This window comes from Phoxinus phoxinus (genome assembly GCF_949152265.1).
Source record: "Phoxinus phoxinus genome assembly, chromosome: 23".
Taxonomy (NCBI): domain Eukaryota; kingdom Metazoa; phylum Chordata; class Actinopteri; order Cypriniformes; family Leuciscidae; genus Phoxinus; species Phoxinus phoxinus.
Window position 1 is genome coordinate 19,774,823 of NC_136898.1, and position 24,947 is coordinate 19,799,769.

At 39.2% G+C, this 24,947-nt stretch overlaps 1 protein-coding gene across 1 annotated transcript in view; it reads left to right on the forward strand.

Annotated features, from left to right (window-relative positions):
* Positions 1–6,345: 6,345 nt before the first annotated feature.
* The window catches only part of itga1 (integrin, alpha 1), a 55,245-nt gene continuing 36,643 nt past the window's right edge, over positions 6,346–24,947 (forward strand). The window contains exon 1 of the mRNA XM_079600151.1: positions 6,346–6,618. Within this exon, the coding sequence (XP_079456277.1) occupies positions 6,576–6,618 (43 nt within the window). The 5' untranslated portion in view covers positions 6,346–6,575. The remainder of the gene's footprint in view (positions 6,619–24,947) is intronic.

Below are 24,947 nucleotides of genomic sequence, written 5' to 3' on the forward strand. Positions count from 1 at the left end.
AGGGGATCCCAGGGCGACAGCGAGAGCCGGGAACTGAACAACACCCCTGGCACTGGAGACCTCGGCGGAGCCACGGCGACGAGTGTCCTGAGGCGGAGCGGGTGTGACTGAGGACCAAGGCGAAGCCGGGGCAAGGAGGTGTCCGCTGAAGCTGTAGGGGTGGAGAGACAGAACGCAGCGGAAGACTCACAGGTCTGTGGCACATGTAGGGTGACGACTAACTAAGGTGGAGCCGGTGGGACAAGGGAACCCGGGGGATCAGAGGCTGGAGACGGAGCCCCTGGATCCTCTCACCTTCGTGAGGCTGGTGAGTGCATGAGGCTTATCCACAGGACAGGACTCGGAAGACTTAAGTGGTCTATCACCAGCGGTGACCCACGAGGTGGGACTATGCTTTGAAGTGGAGTCTGTTCGATAACTGGTGTGCTTTCTGAGGGATGCGCACAGAGATGCACAGTTAGGTCAGTGGTTTCTTTCCTGCAGGAGAGGTTGGAGGCCTGGCTGTCCACTTCCACCTTGAAAGTGTATGTGGCCACCATAGAGGCACATCACGACACACTGGAAGGTTAAGTCTTTAGGGAACCATGACCTGATCATCAAGTTCCTCAGAGGAGCCAGGTTGTTGAATCATCCTAGGTCATGCCTTATTCTGTCATGGGATATCTCTGTGGTCTTACAGAGAGCTCCAACGTACCCAAATTTCCTTTAGCAAGACGAGGCAGACTAAGCCTTATCGTTGCTGTGTCCAGTACAGACCTTACGCATTTTCTTGGACTGCACGCAGATCTATAGAAGCTCTGAGCAGCTCTTGGTCTGTTTTGGGGAGTGTTTGTCTGTCCATGAGGAGTGTTGCATCCTCATGGGCTTTAGCCAATGGCGCCTCTCTGACAGAAATCTGCAGAGTGGTTGCTGGGCCACAATATCCGGGTTGAGCCAGTTTCGTCTGGTGTTGTCAGGTACGAGCAGGTAAGCTGCCTGCGAGCCTCCCTGACGCAATAACGTGTGCTTTTTTTGTGTGTCCCCAATTTGAGTTCCTCATGAGACTGGCGAATCCTGGACATATCTTACCTTCAGCACCCTGCCGCAGTTGAATACAGCGGAGGAATTCAGTGGTCTCCGTAGTGTGCAAATTCCACTCGCCAATTCTAATAGGCCTTTTCTGAAGTATCAGAGGCGTTTAGGGCTCCCAAGTACAGCCCCTGGTGTCAGTCTTGACAAAATATCTCTTTCCTTCCATTAGAGAGCGGAGGTTACGATACTAACCAAGACTGTATCACTCTATGCAGACTATGTTCTTCTATATCTTAAATATCCTGAGACCTCAACTGACATGATTCAAGATGTAACTGAAAAATTGTGAATTTTTTTTCAGGAAAAAGATTCATTTAAATAAATGACCTGCCTAACTCAACCCGAGCTGCTGAGTCTTAGCCATTTTCAAGAATTGACTGAAGACGCATCTTTTTCATCAACACTTGACCTATTAATACTAACACTCACTTTTCTAAATATATTATTTATTTTTTTAAACTATGCTATGTGTACTGGACTAAATGCTACTTGTCACAGCATTTGTATATTGCTGCCCTATTGTTGGTTTGATTGCTTCTGTTGTTCTCTTCATTTGTAAGTCGCTTTAGATAAAAGCATCTGCTAAATGATGATTAAATGTAAAATGTAAATGTATATCGTTTGTGCATGTGTTTCCCCCAAGGATGCTTCAATCTCAGCCTACGGACAACATTTTAAATGTATTTTTCCACAGGATACATTTATTTACAGGATAAACACCGGTTCATCTTCACAGAATATTCCCCTATACTTCACAATTATGTTTCGATTATTATAATTATTATATTTATAATTATTATTATTATTTATTTTGGGCCATTTCCCCCCCAATAATTTCAAGCTCTTGATGAGTCTTTTTTTGGTATTATCTTATATCATTATTAAGTTATATCATCATAGAACAGGTGTCTTGAAGTCGTGATTTGTATAGAATTTTTAATAATAATAAATAATAATTAATAATTGCATTTTCTTTACAAATTATTAGTTATGTTTTGATCTGAAATGCCCCATACTGATTACTGACCTTTTGGCAAAATATTTTTCAGTATAACCCGCCTCATTTCCTTCAGCCAGGGGGATTTGTTTGGAATATCTATAAGCTGTTTGTGAGATACGTACATGCGTAGGATGTGTAAGATCTCTTCTGTGACAGGCTGTGTCTGCTCCTTCAGAGGAGGCCTTCCAGACGGGCGTGGTGTAGGAAATTGATTAAAGAAAGACACAGAAAAAAAAAAAAAAAAAAAAAAACGCTAATCAGTGTTTTCCTGAAACGTGATTCTGGGAGAACAGAGGAAGCTGGGATAACGTAAACCGTCCTTTTCTCCAGAGATTCTTGAGATTCAATTTTGATTAATTTTTTCATTTTGTATGTGACCGCTTGCCATCTGAAAATGTCATTATTGCAGGAAGATTTCTCCTTGGTGCTGCTTTAGTCTTTAATGAAATAAGAAGTGTATATCTTTGGTGTATAACTAATGGTGTAACTAATGACTATCTAGCACTGATGGCATTGTACCAACGTAAAAACAGCATTTCTGAGAACAGAAGTGACATAGCAAGATTTTGAGAATAAGACAGACAGAACTACAGCAGAGTTCACTAAATATGAAAAAAACATATTTAAGTAAACTTCATGAGTTTATAGAAGTTTATGATAAACCCACATAAGTGAGCAGCAAAATCTAGACAAGCATTTAACTCTTACCCGACACTGATATTAAAATGCGTAGTATGGTTGGACCAGAAAATTAGATCATGCAGCTTATTTATACTTTAGACTGGCTACTAACTAGTTTAGACCAGCTGATGACCAGCTTTAACCAGCTTTGACCAGGGTTCTCATTTATAACCATTGCATACACACAAAACAGGTCCTGAAAGAGGCACAGTATGCCACTTCCGACGCATAAATTGTGATTTATAAAAACAAACTTGACGGGAACATTTGAGCACCTGCACGCAAACTCTGACCCATGTGTACGAACATTCTGGAAATGGAGCAGTTTGGCGACACCGATGGTGAGCTGGAGTTAAATGGCTTTTTGGTCACTTTCAGACAGAATATTTAAAGAGAATTACACATATACAAGATCATACAAATATAATTTCACTCACCAAGCCTACAACTTGAAGCAAACATCCATCCCTTCTTAAATGTCCCCGCGTCAGGCCATTAAGTCAAGCTGACTGCTGTCGCATATATAACTCACGGCATGAAAGAAAGCCGTAAATCTTCATTATGAGTCATAATCATAAATACAGTGCATGTTCTAACTTCTAACTTCAGATTAGCGAATTCCCTTTCATTGTCATTCACAAAATCAGGAATCTTTGGCTGGGGGTTAGCATGCAAAGGGCGGTGAGGCACCAAGGCTGTAGAGAAGAGCCTGCAAGAGCAGGAATGTTCATGGCAGAAACTGCAGCACTGTGCTGGGTTTGAGGCACTGACGCTACTGGAGGCATTGTATAGTGAGGAACTGAAAAACTGGATGCAGGTGGAGCCGCGACAGGCTGTCGTGGAGAAGGTGCCACTGTTGTATAGATGTAAGGCACTCTGGGATGCTGGTAGGTTGGCGTGGGAGCTACTAGCTGTGGCTGCACCCGAGACTGAAAGGCATCCAGCATCGTCATAAGGGCAAAACTGTGTATTAAGCAGTAGTGGCACAGTCTCTGCTCTTGTAGCATGTTGGCGTTGGAGCACGGCGGCAGGTAACGTACCAGACGAAATAGGTGAGTACAAAGGAAGTGAAGTGACTGGCTGTATTGGTACGAAACCAGGGTTAAAGTGCTCTGCCTCTGCAGTAGGTGTGCTCACATTTATTTGTGTGGCACTCACATGTCCTTGACCTTTGGTATGTAACTCAATGTCAGGTGACTGTGATGAACAGGAAGAATGAGGTGAGTGTTCTGGAGGTGATCTCTTCGGTGGTGTGGCAGTCTTTACATTTAGCGCCTCTGCCTCATCCACTTCTTCCCTCAGAAATGATGTGATATGTTCCATACGCTCCTGACGCCGAAGCTGTCGATTTTCATACTGCTTGAGTTTGCTCTGAAGCGCAGCCATAAGAGCAGCCTCATCTCTTTCCTTCTCGGAGATAGACTTCATTAATTCCCTCAGTGAACTCTTAATAAGTCTGTGGTGTCTGTGGCTGGATGCTCACCCTGAGGCTGGTCATGTTTGACAAGCAATTACACTGAATCCGTACATGCTGAGAACGCTGCACTACGTTATTTGCGTACAACACAACTTTAAACGTAGCCAACTTTTTGGCTTTCGGGCGCACGTACACTTTTAGTAAGGATCCTACGTACAGTTTTGTAAACAAGACCCCAGGTTAAACCATGCAGCTAGTGACCAATTTAGCCCGCTAATGACCAGCTTAAACCAGCTAATGACTAGTTTATACTTGCCTAATGAGTAGTTTAGACCAGCTGTTGACTGCAAGCTATCTAAAAATGTTATTATTGCAGGAAGAATTCTCCAGAATCCCCTTGCTCCTATAGTCTGTGATGAAGAGCTGGGTATATAAAGCACTAGTGTCAGAATAACTAATGACTAGTGAGATTTGCTTTAATGGGCAGTAATTTGGTAGCACTAATGGCATTGTAGCAACGTAATAACAGCATTTCTGAGTACAGAAGTGACTAAGCAAGATTGCGAGAATAAGGAACAGACACAACAACAGCAGAGTTCACTAATGTTTAAACACAACATTGTACTAAAAACTGGAAAAAAAATGTTTTGTTTTTAGTGTAAAGACGTAGTCAACGTTGTAAAAAAGACCCTCATCTCACAACGGTTCCTATACGAGTGATTTTTAGATTACCATGACAGAATATCCCAATTGAAGATAGTTAACTCCACATCAGCAACATAAATTACCATTCAGAGACGTCCTGTTGCATTCTACATGTTGTCACTTCTTCTTGAGTCTCTCCATCTTTGTCTGACACCGTTTTAACATTAAAGGCAGAACAGTTTCTGTTATTTTAGTGTCTGCAGTGAGGTAATTGCAGCTGCTAACACACGAGCTCTTGAAACCCCGCCCTCTGCAGCAGCTCATTTGCATTTAAAGGGCCAGGCACAAAACGGTGCGTTTTTGCAAACCCTCAAAATGTGACAACTTTAACATGCTATATAAAAATATATTATTGGGGTATTTTGTGGTAAAAATTCACACACACACACACACACACACACACACACACACACACTCTCTGGGGACATCAGAGATTTATCTTACATCTTGTCAAAAGGGCCCCTTTTTTTACCACCCCTTTAAAAACACATTCACTTTGAAAGACACTTTCAAAACTTTGCCTTTTCAGGCCCCCAAGATGTCATTGACGTGTAAATGAACGGCAAATACGTATTAAAAGTGTTTTTGTTTTTTTTTAACGGCCCCTACACAGACGAACATAATTAACTACAATGACAAGGCCCAGCGAATTATCAGGTTGGATCAGCTAATGAACAGCTTAGACCAGCTAATGCTAGTTTAGACCATCTTAAACCAGCTAATAAATGGAAGCTTTAGCGTAAGTTCTGCTGGGAAGACTCAATTGTTGCGTCATTAATTATCTTCTCATCTATCCAATCACGTTTTAATACTAGAAGTATAAAAGAACCGTACTTACACTTGTCTGAGTTCGCAGATGCTGACGCTTCACCTCCATCCACCCCTCCACCACCAAGATGATTTCTTCGCTCCAGCAAGAGATGGGTTCCTCCGTCCATCCTTCCTATCACCATAGGATTTCCCCTTCAACCTCCCCACCACCACCAGGATGGTCCCTTCCAATACCGCATTGGGGGTCGGCTGCGCCCCCGCCATCTTCAGGCGGGAAATGCTGAATCCGTACCCTCGGATTGCGAGTTACGGACGGGGCCTACGCCAAAGAACTTATTGCATGTGGCTTGCTGGGCTGTTAATAAATGTATAATTGTCGAGTATCTATTCTCCCGAGTCTTTCTGGTAGAACTAGTTTAGACCAGTTAATGTCCACCTCAGAAAAGCTAATGACCAGTTTAGACCAGTCAAAACACAGTTGTAACTATAATATTAAGTGTAAATCATTGTTTTTATTATTATTTATTTATATATTTTAATTGTGTATATGTTTGTAAAATTGCACATAGGCTAGCTATATAATATTACAAGCCTAGAACAAACGTTTTTCTACTATACTAATTCAGCTTCTTGAATTTGAATGAGGAAGAATCCTCCCCTCATGCCCAGCTAAACCCTCCCTCTCCGTCCGTCACCCCTCATGCTCTCAAATACGCATTAGAAAACTCAAACAAGAAGTTAAGACATTAGGTGTGAGATCTGTAGACTTGCACATTGACATTGATTTTGCAGCAGAGGAAATGGCCTCTAGCTCATTCTAAGAGTAATTGACTCGAGTCTTTGCCTCCAGAGAGTCGGTCTGCTCAGTTGAGTGTTCGCGCTTCCAAGGGAAGAAGCCTCGTATCCAGGCGCTGACAGGGAACCGGGAAGATGCTTTCTGGAGTCTATCATTTCACACTTGCGGCGCTTCTGGGTAAGTTTTTCTTTTATTGTGTCCTATTTGTAGCGGTTTCTGTTACATGTGTGGTATTGATTATACACCCGAGAGCAAGTCTTTGCGCATTAGCCTATTTATTCGGTGCATCATGTCATTCCATATTCTGAGGACCATAGCCTACATCATCTATTATTGACGATCTGGTTTGAGGCTATATCCACTTTTCCCTAATGCGGTCTGTTAAGATATTCTGAACAGAATTCATTGTTATTTATTTTGTAGACGCGCGGCGTTTTTGCGCTTCACACCACGTCCAGTGTGTATAATGTTTCCCTCAAAATGCACTTCTAGTCTGACGTTAAGAGCAAGTGGGCATATCTCTTGGTTACTGACATTTTGATACTGCTTTCCTATATTATTATCACCATTACACACTGACATCCTGCATTGAGTTACAGTGAATTTTAAAGGTGCACTCTGTAATTGCTCATTTAAAAAATTGTACACACTAAGAAATGAATATAATTTTTGAGAAAAAATAACTGAATTAGATAAAGACTCCAGTTACATCAGTCTTTTAGAATAAGCTATTTTATTCTGTAAAGCGGATTTATGCTTTGTAATCCCTGTTGGGATCACATGACCCGCTGTCTTGTGCAATTAAAGAAGTTATATTATGTTATAACAACAACATTATTATGTTTAATTTATATGGCAATTTCAGAGTGTGAACAAACTTCATACATCCAAGTCAATAGGTGTCAGTATAAAGTCCATTCAACTATTGGAATGAATTTAAGCCATCTATAAATAAAAAATAAAAAATTACTGAGGGGACCTTTAAATATAAATCAACATTTTGGCTGTTGTCCATGAAGCTGCATATTGACAACTTTTTAATCACCTTTCATGTAAAATGTAATTAATGTTATTAAACGGCAACGTTTTATGAGGAATAGCAATCAATGTTCCCTCACTGTTTAGCCAAGTGAAGAGAGCTCAGATGTGTCCTTGGGCTCGGAGTCGTAGGAATGCATGTGATGCAGGCGCGTGACGTGCGTTAAGGAATTAAGTTGTGGATGCAGCTGCAGATAGAGGTTCACATTGACTCACATTAGGTGCAGGCTCATCACACCGTTGCTTCATTCATACACTTAACTCTAGTCAAGTTCCTATTGGCTAGCACACTAGGTGGTCCCTTCCTGTATATCATTGAATATGCTTATATGGTACTGTGAAGCATTCAGTAATACACCATGATACCTTTTGGTGGTTTTCTGTTAGTATACTGTAGGTCTTGTCCTTCACCACTTAGATCCTGCTAGTTTACAGATAAGCACCCTTGTGGACAACAGGGAAAATCCATGTTTGGCAATGAGAGCGTCTCTTCCAGACCCAGATGTGGTTATTGCAGTGGCGACATTTAAGCCGTGTGAATTCCTAATGGAGATGAACGTGCAAGTGTTTTTGGTTTGAGACAATTCATCTGTTTTCAGTCAGCAGTATATGGATGTGTGGGACATCACAGACATACATATCACATACATATCTAAAGGGTGTGGAACATGGTATAAAAAGCTGTATTGTGTATATAGATTAGGTCATTTCCTTATAAATAATATTTTCAGAATATCTTTCGGTGTGGCTGTCAAATGCTGTTAAAAGTCAGTGGAGATGTGACATTTATATTATAATTGTTATAATTAGCTTGCTTTTGTTTTCTAAATTGGATAAGTATGTACAATTTAATAAACAAAAAACGTAAAAATTGTAATCCTGACAGAATTTTTGTGTTTTTTCCGCTCACTGACGCTAAGGGGGGGGGGGGGGGGGGGGTAGGCAATAGCCTACTGTGTATATACCTATATTTTACAAATGTTTGTATATTTTACTTATATTACTAATATTTACTATATTGTAGACTAATGCATACATTAAAGTTCATTTTGTGAATGTTGAGATTTTTTTCCATGGATTAGCGGTGCGTCCGGTTTATCTCCAGGCTCTGATAGGAATGCATTCCTTCTGCGTGTGCTTTATGCCTGCACTGTTTCAGATAAATAATGAATTAATTGAATGCTTTACAGATTCATAACAAATCGGTTTGTGCGCTTTGAATTTAAAGTCATAGTTCAATATGAAAATGTCATCATTCACTCGCCCTCATTTCTTTCTTCCGTGTAACACAATATACGATATTTAGAAAAATGTGAAACTTTGTTTTGGACCCCATTGACTTTTACTGTAAGGACAAAAACATTTATCAAAACATATTATTTTATGTTTCACAGAATAAAGAAATCAGGGTGAGTAAATGATGGCAGAATTTTATTATTTTTGGATCAACTATCCCTTAACACATCTTCAGCGCAGACTCATTAACCTTGTTTCACTTCATCGAGTGATTTGTTTTTTAGCCTGCGCATCTAATATGGCTAACTGTAGATTCATTTCAACCCTTTTCGTCTAATTTAATAATGTGCACCAAAAATAGAGTCATCAGGAGATGAATGGTCAAGTGTAGAGTGAGGCGGGCTAAAGTTGACCATCCACTCCCCTCTCACTGGCATTAAGAAGATCTCCACAGTTATAAATCTAGAGCACTTACTGGCAAGGGCTTCCAATCTCCCAGAAGACCTTGCTTTGAACTGTCTTCTTCCATACTTGGAAACTTCGAAATGGCATTCCATTACATGCAGACAAGCCCCAGTCCTCTCAAAGGAAACACTCTGACACTGTTATAGCAGAAGATGGTTGTCGAGAGACATGGTGCATGTACTGTACTGCTCCTGAGAGAAATGATCTCCAGACCTGGCATATTTGGAGTTGATGGTACCAGAAGAAGAGTTCATGAGCAGGTTGTTCATGGAAAATATCATAGTGGCATCAATAAAGTTTGGCAAACCACTTAGTTTTTCTGAGAACTGGCACAAAATGGGCAGTTCAGTTTAAATGATAATAATAGATATAATTATTGCTTTGGTGAGCCTCCAACTTAAACAACTATTCAAACAGCTACTGTGAAAACATTCACATTGAATATGATACATGATCTGGACCGTTTCTCATTAATTGTTGCGATAAGGCTCGTTTTCTTGCTATTATGACATGATCACAGGAAGTATTCCGTGTTCCAGGGTACTTTAAACATTCTTGCTTCCTGGGAAAACTGCTCCTGTCATCTGCTCTGTGCCAGTAGGCTGTCAAGAGCGGGAAAAGTACTGTTGGTTGTTTGGGCGAGTGAACCGGAGGCTGGCACATCTCTCTCTGCTGCTCCATTCCTCTGATCCATCAGATATGCCAGCGACTGAAGTTTATAATCCCATCTGCACATACTTAGCCTCCAGAGCTTCAAAAATATCTCCAAATTTGATCTACAAGTGACTTTGAAAGGAAAATCATGTCTTTCGTTTCTAGTGGTTAGAAAAACAAATGTGCTTATAGAATGACATAAGGTTTAGTTATCTATAATTAGGGGTAGTTCACCAAAAAATACAAAGTCATGAAACTCTAGATGGCTGATAGGTCCTTAACTCAATCTGTTTGCAATCACATCATTCTCTATAGGGCACGGCTGATTGGTTCCTGCTGTCTCAGTAGCCAATGAGCTGCTCAACCTTCATATACTTGGTCAGCGTTTGCTGTAGCAGTTGCAGCGCGCTTTCAGAAACCCTCCACCTTCCCCAGCTCCACCTGTATAGATCTGCCACGGCCATGGGTAATTCATTCATGTATGCTATATGGCAATACCCAACAGCGTAGCAGATCTATTCCGCCAAGACCAAACATATCAATATTGTCATATGCATTACCATGCCAAACACTCCAAGGGCCCTATCTTGCACCCAGCGCAATTGACTTTGTACACCGACGCATGTATCATTTCTATTTTGCACCCGCGCACAGCGGACTTTTCTCTCCACAGACGCACGTCGGTAAATTAGGGAATGAACTTGCGCTCGCGGGGGCGGTTCGGCGAACAGAGGAGGCGTGTTCCAGCGCAAAAGTTCCCTGGTGCTATTTTCCAGGTTTAGAAAGCAATTCCGCCATTGACCAGGAAAAACACAGTCTAAAGACAGTGGCGTGTTGCGCGTTAGTCATATGGTATTTTAAGGGCGCGTGCTTGGCCATAATGTAGCGTGTTAACGCGCATCCACTTTGATTCTCTAATATAGCAGCAGTTTTCATTTTTGTAAATCATACATTATTACAAGGAAAGATATTAACACACGAGGGAAATCATTGTTGTGTCCGTGAAGATGTGAAAAAAATCTATCTAGATAAAAAATAATAATAATCTAGATTAGGCTACACATTTACCCAAATTATACGCCTGTTTAACCGAAGCTAATTTGGGTGGGTTTCTCCCATCATCCCCAATGTCACTTCTCTGTGTTTTACGGCCCTGACGAGATCGTCGGTCTCCTCGGCTGTGAACCGCTCCTGGCGTACGCTGGCAAATCCGCCGTTATAATAGCAATCCGCGTTGGAACAAGCACTCTGATTGTTAGATGACGCTCTGATTGGTTTATTTCACGTTACGCCCAAACCACACCTATGAATAATGAAGCTACTTCAGACCAACCCCTTTTAGATTTGCGCCGGGTGCAAGAGGCATTTATCCCACCGGGAAAATAGCAACAGCGCCGGGATCCGCCCACAAAGTTACTTGCGCTTTGCGCTTTGACACTTGCGTTTATAGGGCCCCAAGAGTTGTCAAGACAGAAATAAAGATTCTGTCGTAATTTACTTACCGTTATGTCGTTTCAAACCTGTTTGACTTTTGTATTTTGAAGAATGTTTTATGTGATTTTGTCTATACAATGAAAGTCAATGGGGTCTAAAACAACATTGGACTCCATTGATGTTAATTGTATGTAGAGTTTTTTTTTCTAACAGAAGACATAATGGTTTGTAACGACATGACATCCTCACCCTGGTGCAAAAGAACTGAACCTTTGTTATGAATAGTGCATCTGGCTTCAGAGCTTATGTTTTCTCAGTTTCTTATCTAATAGTTTCTTGCGTGTTTGAAACACACAACTGTGATCTCAAACTTGCTTTAACTTCAAAAAAGAGACATAGGAAGTAACACTTCTGAGACCGGAAGACTATCATTGTTAGCGTTTAAATCTGCTGAGATCTTTGCACTTCTTTGTAACAACTATAAAGGAAACTCTGCAGTAGATCTCATTTTCCTGTCTTGCTTTCTGCTGGTGCAAAATTAATATATTCAGTTTTTTTTTCCTCAATTGCTTAGACACATTTTACTGAAATCTAGTTTCTCAAAACTGTAACCACAAAATCAAAAGTACAAAACTCAAATGTTTATGAAAAAACTTTATTATCTTTTATATAAGTCAGACTTTGCCTTCATAAACATCATAAAACAACACTCATTACAAGCTGTCAGATTTAATAAAAATAATATGACTATGGCCTCTTACTACTGTAAATTAGATTTCACAGAGTAGCCTCAAGATATGTTCTGGCAACATAATACTACAGTAATCTACAAAATTATATTTATGCTAGTAAATAGAAGACTATCAAATTTTTTATTTTATTTTTAATAAAATCTTTTTTTTTTTAGCTTATATTACTGGGTAAATTAAGCATAATTTAAGGAAAAGTAGCTTTGCAACTATCAGTTTGTATGTGCATGAACGTCACAACTTCCTGAATGTTACATTAATGTGATGAAAACTGTAAAAAAGCACATTTTTGAAACCAAATACTGTAAATTATATTTCTTAAATATTCAACCATAGAATGAGACACATATGCAATTACGTTTATTCTGAATCAGCAAGTTACTGAACTGCATCTCTCTTGTTTCTGTCATATACCTTCTAGCTTTTTATAGAAAAGGTCAACTACAGTAGCACAGATTACATCAGACACAAATGTTTGGGTGTTACATACCAGGAAGGAGACAGGCGGTTAGAGGGTTAGGAGTGAGAGGGATTTGTGAAGTCAGATTTGTGATGCCGTTTTAGAAGCGCTCGTTCTTTTTAAAGCAGCATTCCTCAAAACGAGCACTGTAGTAATGAAACATTACAGGGTAAACTCCTGTTCTCCCATTAAATATTCAACATAAAACCAGCCAGATATTTTGAAGCATCTTAAAAACATAACCCCAGGGACACAACCTGGTGACCTCTCTCTCAAAGGCCATAAACCTCACAGCACAAACATCATGAGAGGGAACTGATATGGCGTTATTTTCCTGTCAAATGTCGAGAGCGCATTATTGTAGCGCGAAAGTACATTAATATAATGCGCGAGCGCGAATCTCTCTGCTCGCGCACGAAATATGATGTGCGAGCGCGAATCTCTCTGCTCGCGCGCGGAATATAATGTACCGAGCGCGAATCCCGCGCGCGCGCTCTCAGATACACGCTGCTCTTGTAAGAATTTTCTCTGGGCTCGCTCAGAGAATATGCCTGCACTTAAAACCTGTTCAGTGCCATCGCGAATCTCTCCTCTTCGCTTAAAGTAAGCGTGTATGTGCTCAGACTGTGACCCATGCGTTCGCGCATGCCTAAGTACTCTTCTCTTCCATTTCTTTCTCTTTGCTCTTGGCATAAACGCTGTCAAAACGGCAACAACCAATCATAAATAGGCTTCAACGGCTGACCAATGAAAACGCGACATCGTACATGGAATCTTATTGGTTGATATTGAACCGCACATGGAATAAGTTCAATCAAGACAAGCCGAGATGGGTCCGCCGAATCGACGAGTTTTATTTGTTTTGATGTTAAATATGTCAAATGTATCTTAGAAATGTCTGGGAAGAGGGCGATTGGATTAATTTACATATAAATGACCTAGACTGTCAACCACATTGTTCACACTACAGGTGCCATGCCCATTGAAAGTGAGATTTTTGAGCCAAATAGATTTGAAAGCCGATTCCAAAAGGCAAAAATAATATTTTACGTCTGATAATTAACACATTGTCTCGTGCAATCACACCAGTTATTAACCATTAAGTACGTAGCGAGATCAACTGCTAAATTCAAATCTGAACAAATATTTGGGGGGAATCTAAGATAAGACTCTAAAGGTATTTGAAGATACCTTTTCACGTGTTGCCCGAACTATACCTTATTGTTGCTTAAAGGGAAAAATTAAAATTAAACCCAAAATTAAAATGATTAAAGTCATAATTTAGCTCCCACTCAAGTAGTTTCAAACCAGTATGAATTTATTTGATCTGTTGAACACAAAGGAATATATTTATACATATACAAGAATGTAAGTAACACGTAAGTACCCCACCACCACGTAGCTACTACTAGTAGAATAGAAAAAAATAGATATGTGTATGAAATATGACAAGAGTTGAGCGCCTTTGTCTCTGGTTCAGTGCAAAAGCACATTTGAATTTAGCAGTGAATCTTTGCATAATTTATTCTTTGCCATAATCCTAATTGAACACTGGGTGTGTTAGCCTACAGCTTCAGAATTATATTCGTATATAGCCTATCACAGTGATAAGGTATCCTATAGCTAAGAGTGGTCCAGACCAACCTTACTAACGAATGTTAGTAAAATGTTATAAAGTTATACTTAAATAAGAACGTTTCGGGAAACACGTATTAACGTTAGATATAGCTTTAGTTTAAGGTATAATAATTTAAAGAAGGTTTCGGGAAATCCAGCCCTGTAACATTTCCTTTCAGATAACTTTAGAGTCTGGAGTAGCCTACCAATTTTTACAAAACATATTGTGCAGATAGACAGTCTAGGTCATTTATATGTAAAATAATCCAATCGCCCTCTTCCCAGACATTTCTAAGATACATTTGACATATTTAACATCAAAACAAATAAAACGCGATGACGCGTTTTCATTGGTCAGCCGTTGAAGCCTATTTATGATTGGTTGTTGCCGTTTTGACAGCGTTTATGCCAAGAGCAAAGAGAAAGAAATGGAAGAGAAGAGTACTTAGGCATGCGCGAACGCACGGGTCACAGTCTGAGCACATACACGCTTACTTTAAGCGAAGAGGAGAGATTCGCGATGGCACTGAACAGGTTTTAAGTGCAGGCATATTCTCTGAGCGAGCCCAGAGATCATTCTTACAAGAGCAGCGTGTATCTGAGAGCGCGCGCGCGGGATTCGCGCTCGGTACATTATATTCCGCGCGCGAGCAGAGAGATTCGCGCTCGCGCATCATATTTCGTGCGCGAGCAGAGAGATTCGCGCTCGCGCATCATATTAATGTACTTTCGCGCTACAATAATGCGCTCTCGACATTTGACAGGAAAATAACGCCATAAACTGATTCTATACAGGTGCTATTTCACCCGTGTGTCGCTGTTTATGAGCTGGCTGGGAAACTGTGAACGTCATAGTAAACGAGTATCAGATTCAGGACTGTTGACAGAACTGTCAAATACCATGTTGGGGGTTTTTGCTGTCACTACATTTTTTACATTTTTTTATCATGTTTTATGCAAATGTAACTTTTGTATTGTACGTTATGTAAAGTTATTTATTGATTGATTTTTGTATTTTTTTTCTCAATGTAAATGTATCCAGGGAAACATTGTTTAGCTGGTATAGTGTGTGGGATTTTTCTTTCTGCAGGTTAGTTTGGTATGCCAGTAGGTGGCGACAAGTTACTATAAGTGAGTCATTGAATCGTTCATTCAACCGATTCGCTAAAAACTGCTGATTCATTCATGAATGAAACAAGTGGTTGGCTGCATCCGAATGCATACAATCCGTACTATAAAAAACAGCAATTAATAGAATTCATAAAGCAGTTTGTGAAAAGTAAATGACCTATTACTTCCAGAGAAATTCTGAAGTGCATATTATAGACGTATGATAGACACTTTACTATCCTATGAGGCCTAATGTAGGTCAGATGACAGTGACAACATTCTACACACCTTTATGCTGTATAGAATATACTTTTTTAATGTTCATGAAGGAATTACTTCTATTAATTATTCAAAAGAAGTACATACTTAAAAGCAATACGTTTTCGGATGCAGTTTTTAAGAATAATTCATTGAATCATTCATTCAACCAGTTTGTTCAAAACCACTGATGCTCTTCTTTCACTACAGCTGCTGTTTGGAATAGTTTTTGTTGACAGACAAAGTAACTCTCAATATTGTGTCTAAAATCAAATTGTAAGTAACTCAATGTTGACTTCTTGTTTATTGAACTGATGAAAAAAGAGAATCCAGACACTTATTCCCTAATTCCCTAATAATTCACGTGTATTTCCCCTTTAAATAAAGTGACAACATTTTTGTTTATACCTTTATATATATGTATATAAAGATACGTTACTAAAATAAAATATAGTGGGCTGTATTTAGAAGGACAGTGCAAGAGAAAGCTAAACAATGTTCATCTTTATGAGCCTATTTTATCTGTCATGTGACTGAACTTCACAGGGTGTGTGCGAAGAAAAGGCAAGAATGCCCCTATATTATGATCGCATTATCTCCACTTAAGCGCTACAACAAATAGCATATCTCTTCTAGACGCAGAAAAGTAAATCTTTCAGCCTATTAATAATGTTGACGTGCTGCACGACAACACAGAGCTCTTGTTTTATCAAGCCTCTAAGGCACACTAAATAGAAACATCATAATTTCTCTTGCCATATCAATGGTTTTTGCTACTGTATCTGTATAATGATATCTGAAATGTGTGCTTATACCATATATTAGCATTTGCTGCCAGTCTATAAACTCCTGCAGGTTTTTTTCCCCATCGCACCATAATATTTAGCTTGAACTTTGCCCTCTACAGAGAATCCCCAAACTCACATGAATCAAGTACCATCCGGGACAACTAGGCAAGCTTTGAGTTAAACGGCCACTCCAGCTGTGAGACATAAGTCAGTCCATGTACATGATGTAGGACTGTTAATTTCAGCAGCATGTAAAACGGCTCAGGGAATGTTGGCATTCAGCACAGCTCCAGGAAGTGAACTGGATAATGTCTGCTGCAGTGAATCGAACTCCCCTCCAGCGGGACAGCAGAACAGGCTAACTGTTTCCAGAGCCGCGCTATAGCACATGTGACATTCTCTGATTAGCCACGGGGGATGTTTCGATTTATTCTCATGCTGCAGATAGACAGACTAACCTTTTCCTTTTGGACGGAGGGCAGCGCTATTTATTTGACCTAATTTGCAATAATTGCTAGAACATCTATTTTGTCGCTAATTTTGCTTTCTGATTGGATGGGATCTCAGGATCGGAATATGTCAATGTCCTGGATAATCAAACACAGATTTTTTTTTCTGTTTAGAAAATATATTCATATAGTTGTTCAGTAGAAAAGAGGGCGCAGGGCAGGCTAATAGTCCTTTACACACCATCTGCACGGAATTACATCATTACCGCATGGCACAAGCTGATTGGCCTCTGGTGATCCTGCAGCCAATGAGATTGCTTCCTCAACATTTAAATCGTCTGGTTCATTGTTTACTGTAAGCTAGCGCTGCAGCCCTCAGAAGTCCTCCACCTGTCGAGATCTGCTGTGGGATTTACAGTATGTATGTATGTTTATGCAGCAGCATCATATCTTACATGCTCACAGAAGTGTGTCTGTGTATCTACTAGAAGCAAGTCCCAATTTGTTTTGCAGCAGCAGAAGCAGATATAGGCCAACAAGAGCAAATACATTAAGATTGCCATATACAATAATATGCTAAAACTATTCCGAAAGTTGTCATGATTGAAACAACTAATGTAAATATATTATTTATGCAAATATATTTTAAAATTAGCAATACATTATATATTTATATTAGCAATATATTTTGCCTATTATTTGTATATTATTATTTATTTTTTTGTCATGGGATGTCATAACATCAATTGGTTACCTTAAATTGTTTCCTGACTGTATGTGATATGACTCTTGAGGCCATTATGTTTTTTGGTTGAGATGCAGGAAGTGACCCGCTTCGCCCCGCGCTGTGTATTTTTAGTCTCGAAACATTTCTGTGTGATGTTTTGAGCAAGCCCGGGTTGCTGGCCCATCTGTGCTCCGTGTGGCTGGACTATGTGGGAACCACAGTTTTCGGGGAGTGTCTGGGTGTGTTTGTGTGTGAGTGTTTGCACAGGGTGGGCGTCTGACAGAACATGATCAGGGGTCTCTCTCCCGGCTAGTGCAGAGGAAACTGGAATAAAAGCTTCTGTAATCAGCAGGGAGCATTATGTCATTCTGTGGGCGGACTTTTTCATGGCCAATAAAACGCTGGTCCTCCGGAGGACACATCTGAAGGCAGAGTATTCAGGAACAGTATATTGGGCCTGTGTGGTGAATTCACTAAAGAGTTCTGCCACTTTCACATGCGGCATTTCAGGCTTATTTACCAAATCACCCGCAATTTAGGGCTCATGTGACGGCCCTCCTTTCCATTTGTAAATTGCTTTCAGCGCTAAATTTGTGGGAATGGTTGCATTTGAATAAAACTAGTGAATCAAAGTTCAAAGTTTATTTGTCACATACCAGTTATAGTTCATACAACAAGCAGTGAAATGTAAGCCTGGTATTCCCATGGAATTCGCTGTAGAGCCTCAACTAATGTTTATTTAATAACCATTTAATCTGGTGTTTTTTTATATTCTGTATTTTATGTTATTCCACATTTCACCCAATATTGTCCTTCAAACAATGTGCAAATAACAAAGATAGTAAATGTATCAATGTAGGCTATGCTTTACATTATGTGCAAAAAAACAACAGTTTTTTTCAATCATAGTAACACATGAATGTAATTTTTGTATCTATCGAATGTACTTTTAAATTTTTTAAAGGGTGCGCTCTGCAAAGCAGCCTTTTAGCATAAACAAAACACGTCGCCTCCGTCGACTGTCCTTTAGTTATTGATCTATCAATTTGCATGAATACCCTCGAAACCACATAGCAACACCCTAGAAACCAGCGCGAGTAACCCAGCAACCACATAGCAACACCTTATACCACACTGAATACCATAGCAACAGCGTAGCAAGCAATTTGTCTGAGAGACTTACAGTTTTTTACAATCGCTATGACAGTTTTTTCAATACATTTAACAAGTTTCCTAAACTCTTAACACGGTTAGCACAACATCCGTCTTTGTAGGCTATACAATTAACACATTTCTTGTTGCTTTGACACAAAATGCATACAGTTAACACAAATTTAAAATGCTTGAACTTCTTTTACACACAAGCTCAACCAAGACCAAAACAATGTAATTTTACTGCCAAATTTACAAATGCTTTCACACTGTATGTCAGAACAGATAACATCATGTTCTAAACAAAACTTATATAGGCTAAAGTCAAAGTGAACAGCTGTTCATATTGTGAATTGAAACACAAATATATTCCCTGTATTTTATTCCATTGCTACTGAGCAACAGCTTATTGAAGTTATGCAAATATATAAATTTCAGCTGATTCCCATCCAGAAGCACACTCAGGTGTTGAGGTTCTTTCAATCGCATGACCATATGTTATAATGTATAAGAGGACTCTTTGGGCTGATCGTGTGTGGAAAAGGAACAATATAGAGCAACACAAAGAAAGAAAGAAAGAAAGAAAGAAAGAAAGAAAGAAAGAAAGAAAGAAAGAAAGAAAGAAAGAAAGAAAGAAAGAAAGAAAAAAAAATGCCTGCACGGGGGAGAGGAAGACGAGGACCAGGACAAGGGAGAGGTATATCTTGCAGTAATTTCCTTTTGCAAATAAAGGTTTTACTGCAGCAATTCTGTCTTTGTCATTTTTTTTTCATAAACTGTACATAAAGCTACTCTGAGATGGTCATTATTTTTTTGTATTGAATTTCTGCAGCAAAAGAAACAAAATGCATGTATTTACTGAACCCAACAAAACAAAAATGTAGAGAGGCTTCACAAGAAACTACAGTGCAAAACACAATCTATGATCCAGGCCCGGATTGGCTAATCGGGAGCACCGGGAGAATTCCCGGTGGGCCGGTCTGTTTTATTGGCCAGGAGGGCCGGTGTTGTCATGGCACTGGGTTGAATGTTTTCCCTTTATAAGCTCCAGTCACAGCGCAGCCCCACTATTTTTTTATTATTATTTTCTCGCAGCCCCACAAAAAATAAAGTCAGTTGTTAGAGATGTGCGAACAAAAAAATTAGAGATACAAAACATGGATAAGCGCAAAGGCGGCGCTGAAAAGGACAGAATAATAAAAAATCTCTAGAAACTCAAGCGGCCAAATAGCCTACGAGTCAGAGCCGTACCCATTATTGAGTTCTCCGATTTTTCTGAGTGTATAACGTTGTGAAATAATTGCCTAATATTAACTCTAATTTGTTGCTGCAATGACTCGTATATCGCGAGTCACGACGATAACCGACCTCATCATCTGAGCTGCTTCAGCACTCAAACACCGCTCGTCGGCAATGGGAAAATGTTTGAGATGACCGATCAAAGCAAGTGGGATTTATGTTCACAGAAGCGCGAGCCGCGGCCGCGCGCGAATCCCAACGCGACGCTTCACGAGATAAGATGCAAGTAGCTAAACTAAACAGCTGTTTTACAATAGAACTTTTAAACAACCGACATAAATAATCAGTTTGCAAAGACTGTGTCAATCAAAGCTCAGCTTCGAGGAGGGGAGATTACAGGTAGACTAAAGATAAAGAGACTGAGAGAAGAAGAATGAGAGAAGGAGATGTAGATGGGAGAGGAGAGCAGGTAGAGGAATAGCCTATTGCATACTGTGCCCAGAATGAGAATAACTTTATAACAATGAATTCCTATTTAACACAGATATAGCCTAGCCTATGTTCTTTGACAATGACAGTGGAATCATAATATGCCCCCGAACCCCCTAGCCAGATCACTTTTGGGACCTTTGTATTTATAAAACCCTGTGTAGGCCTACTGCTATTGCACTGAATAGAAAATTATATTTTTTTTAAATACAATGAATTACAAGGCTGTACAAAACAGTGCACTATTGCAGACTTATATACTGAGGGTTTAATTACATTATTTTAATATAGTCAGTCAGGGAACTAAAGTGGGCCGGTCTAAGGCATGAAACTCCAGGGCTGAAAATGAGTCCCACTCCGGCCCTGATACAATATACTGTCTATTGCCTACAGAACAACCACTGGCACTGCTCCCCTGTACCTGAACTCATTACTTCAGACTTATGTGCCATCCAGAAACTTGTGCTCTGCAAGTGAGCGGCGTCTGGTGGTGCCATCTCATAGAGGCACGAAATCTCTCTCTCGGACCTTTACCATGACTGTTCCCTGCTGGTGGAATGGTCTGCCTAACTCAGCCAGAGCTGCTGAGTCTGTAGCCATCTTTAAGAAACTGCTGAAGACGTATCTTTTTCGGCAGCACTTGAGCACTTGATTCAGCACTACTAACACTTTCTTATCTATTCTATTCTATAAAAAAAAAAAAAAAAAAAAATTGTGCGTTGCATTGTACTGTGAAGGGTTATAGCACTTACATACTGTTGTCCTACTGCTAGTTTACGTAATTGCTTCTATTGTTTCTCATTTGTAAGTCGCTTTGGATAAAAGCGTCTGCTAAATGAATAAATGTAAATGTATTGTATAAGGGCAGACCCGACACATAACATAATGCAGTTTCTGTAATTTCAGCTGATGTTAGTGTTTTTTCCGTCATTGTGTTATGATTGACTAAATGTTCCTGTTGGAAGAGAACATGTGTTAGTGTTTTGAGTAATTATTTGATTTTGAAACATGTTTGCAGTGTTTTGTTAGACATAGTGTATTGTGTTAGTGTATTATTGTATTTTGAAAATTAGTTTTGGAGTTTAGTTTACAGTGTGTGATTTTGAGCATGAAATTAACCGTTTTGCCAATTGTGTGTTTTAGGTGTGTTGGTGCGTTAAGAGTTTAGGAAAATTGTTAAATGTATTGAAAAAACTGTCATAGCGATCGCAAAAAACTGTAAACTCAACAAAACAAAAATGTAGAGAAAAATGTATATTCACAGTATACTGTCTATTGTATAAGGGCAGACGTGACACATAACATAATGCAGTTTCTGTAATTTCAGCTGATGTTAGTGTTTTTTTTGTCATTGTGTTATGATTGACTAAATGTTCCTGTTGGAAGAGAACATGTGTTAGTGTTTTGAATAATTATTTGATTTTGAAACATGTTTGCAGTGTTTTGTTAGATATAGTGTATTGTGTTAGTGTATTATTGTATTTTGAAAATTAGTTTTGGAGTTTAGTTTACAATGTGTGATTTTGAGCATGAAATTAACCGTTTTGCCAATTGTGTGTTTTAGGTGTGTTGGTGTGTTAAGAGTTTAGGAAACTTGTTAAATGTATTGAAAAAACTGTCATAGCGATCGTAAAAAACTGTAAAACCTTCAAACTTTTAATTTTTTAAAAATGGATTCAAACTTAAAACTACTTCAAATTTAAATCATTTCAAGTTTTTTAAACTCTCTCTCTAAACTATTTCACACTTCAAGCTTTTACAATTACTTCAAACATTCAGGCTAGGATTTCTCAAGCCAACATCAAAGTTTGTTCACAAACTTTACTCATCTAGTAACTATTATCATCATATTAGTAACTCTATAAAAACGAAGAAATACAAATTAATGTTGTAAATTACAATTGTCTATTTAAAAAAAGAATATTCCATAATCATAGGCCTAATAGTTATGTTATTTTACACTGCAAGTTACAATACTAATATTTATGTCTTAAAACCATGGGTTTGCAAACACACATTTGGGAAACCCTGATTTAAACAAAATAGTATACAATTAATTAATTAGCACATTTGTATTTGGCCAAATTTTTAAACTAATACATACTGCTTATAATATAAATAGTTATTCATGTCTTTTTATTCTATATTGTCGTTTTAGTGCACTTAATAACCAAAGGAAGTGTATGTCAGTACTCCGATTGATTCAGAGATACATCAACCCTTTTGGCCAGCAAAGAAACGACAAGGAGAGTGTGTGCATGAGGACACATTTACTTGATTATCTTGAGATCTGCTTTGTCATGAAAGAGCATGTGTGAGCCAGACAAGGACTCGACCCAGGCCTCGTTTCTCCATCACACTACTCTCCTGCTGCCAGATGGGCTGATTTAAAAGTCTTAAAGCAGATAAATCCGACACGTTGCCGGCATTGGATGAGTGTATCTTACAGCTTTATACAATTAATCACATTTTGGCACTAAACATATGACACATGATCAAACCTGAAGCAGGAAGACAGCGTCATTTAACGCGCTTTGACCTTGTCTGCAATATAAGCTCGGAGCTTCACCACTTTAAAGAGCTTGTAGAGATCCAAAATGTGTTCCCAGTTTTCTTGTCACATCTCCACGGATACCAAGGCTTGCACCATAAACATTTGGGCGTGGTGATAATATTGTGATGATGTCGCTATGATGTCATTGTGAAGTGTCATCCAGCTATGTTAGTTATAATAGTTTGGCAAAGTTTTCAGAAATGAAAGGTCACGCATGCTTTCTGTAAACTTTGGAAGAATAGAAAGATCAAAACATGCCTACGATTCTTTAGTACCGCCAGCATATTGTTTTCGTCCATTTGTGTGTGTGCGTGTGTGTGTGTGTGTGTGTGTGTGTGTGTGTGTGTGTGTGTGTGTGTGTGTGTGTGTGTGTGTGTGTGTGTGTGTGTGTGTGTGTGTGTGTGTGTGGGGCTACAATTTTTTTTCATACTTAAGCCCTGCATGTGTTTGTAAAGGATGTCCTGTTAATAGAAATGAACTTTCAAATGTAACATTTAGCAGATGCTCCATTGTGACTTGCAGGAAGTGCTTTTGATCCATGTGTGAGACTTTTGATACTTTTGATATTTGAGACATATCAAGACAAAACAAAAAGCATAAACAGAAGAGTTGCTTTCTGTATTGAATATGAATAATAAAAAAATAAACAATACTGTGTACTAAAAAGAATGGAAATGTGTTTCTGTTGAGTTGTCCTTACAAGCTGCATGCAGAAACATACAATGCAGCCGATTCACTAACAAATGAATATTCTTAGCAAGTTATTGTTTTATGAAATCAAACATATACAGCACAACAAGATTAGTTTGAGTCACAACAAATGACTCTTTCAGTGAATCAAAACATACAGCGCAAACTTCTTTCATATGCAAAATGTAAATATATACCCAAATTAATTGGAATTGATATTGTGCCAGTTATTCTGAGATGTTTAATATTCAGTTCATATTCTTATAATATTCAGTCTGTGGTTAGGAGGGTTTCTGCAATTATTTCATAAGAGGCCATGCTATGCCATTTTACAAAGTCTTGATTTAGTTTTTGGGCTTTACTAGAACAGGTTTTCATGCTTAAATGTTAAAAAACACATGATTTTTCACATATTTGTCATTGTTGCAGCTCCTCTCTTCTCAGTCTTTCCGTTTAGTTCCTATAAAGCTATTGAAAAGCTCAATGTGCTCTGATTGGTTGGCTGGACCAGTGTGTTGTGATTGGTCAACCGCTTTGGTGTTTGGGAAATGTCACGCCCCTTACCATAACCGCTAGTTTCAACACACTACTAACTAACTCAACCAGGCCTTGCCTCTTTTTTGCATATGCTGAATTATTCAAATGAGGAATTGTGATGTGTGCATTCCTGGAAGAAAACTCAAGACTACAATGGAGCCGTTTCAGGGAGTTCAGACACGGATATAGACTTTGTGCTTTGTAACTTTGCAGACCTTTTCATTGCTCAAACAGCAACATTACACATTTAAGAAAGTAAAAAATTTAAAAACTGCAATATAGGTCCCTTTTTAAGAGTGAGACGGTGTTGTAAATATTGCTTTTGTAGAGCCGTGATCCATGCGTCTGGGCATCTCTTCTCCATTTGTGATCAATGCAAATGGCCTCTTTGGCTGGTGGCCATCTTGAATCTCCTAATTGACTTAGTATTTTCTCTATACTGTAGCGGGTTGAAATCAATCAAGTCTATTGAGAGAATGGATTAAACTTTTCCATTCACCATTATCATGAATCCGGCAAAAATGACTGAAATCTAATGCAAGAGTGTTTTTAAGGGTGTATTCCGAAGGTTTCAGAGATTTGTGTGTGTCGTTGTGTTTGCATAAGCGCTGTGTGTGTATGATTTGTAGCGTGTTTGCAAAGCATAGCTCACTGTGTGCTGCGAGCGCGTCCTGCATTAAACCTCAGCAGGAAGTCTTGCCTTTTCCTCTCGTTACACATTACAAACACCCACTTCATTAAGAAAGAAGTCTATATCCTCCTGGTTTACAGGATCGTGTGTTCGTCTGTGAGGAGATAGACGTAGTCGGGGAGGAAACCAGCTGTCCGGTTGCCTTTGGCTCTCTATGTCTTTGTTTACA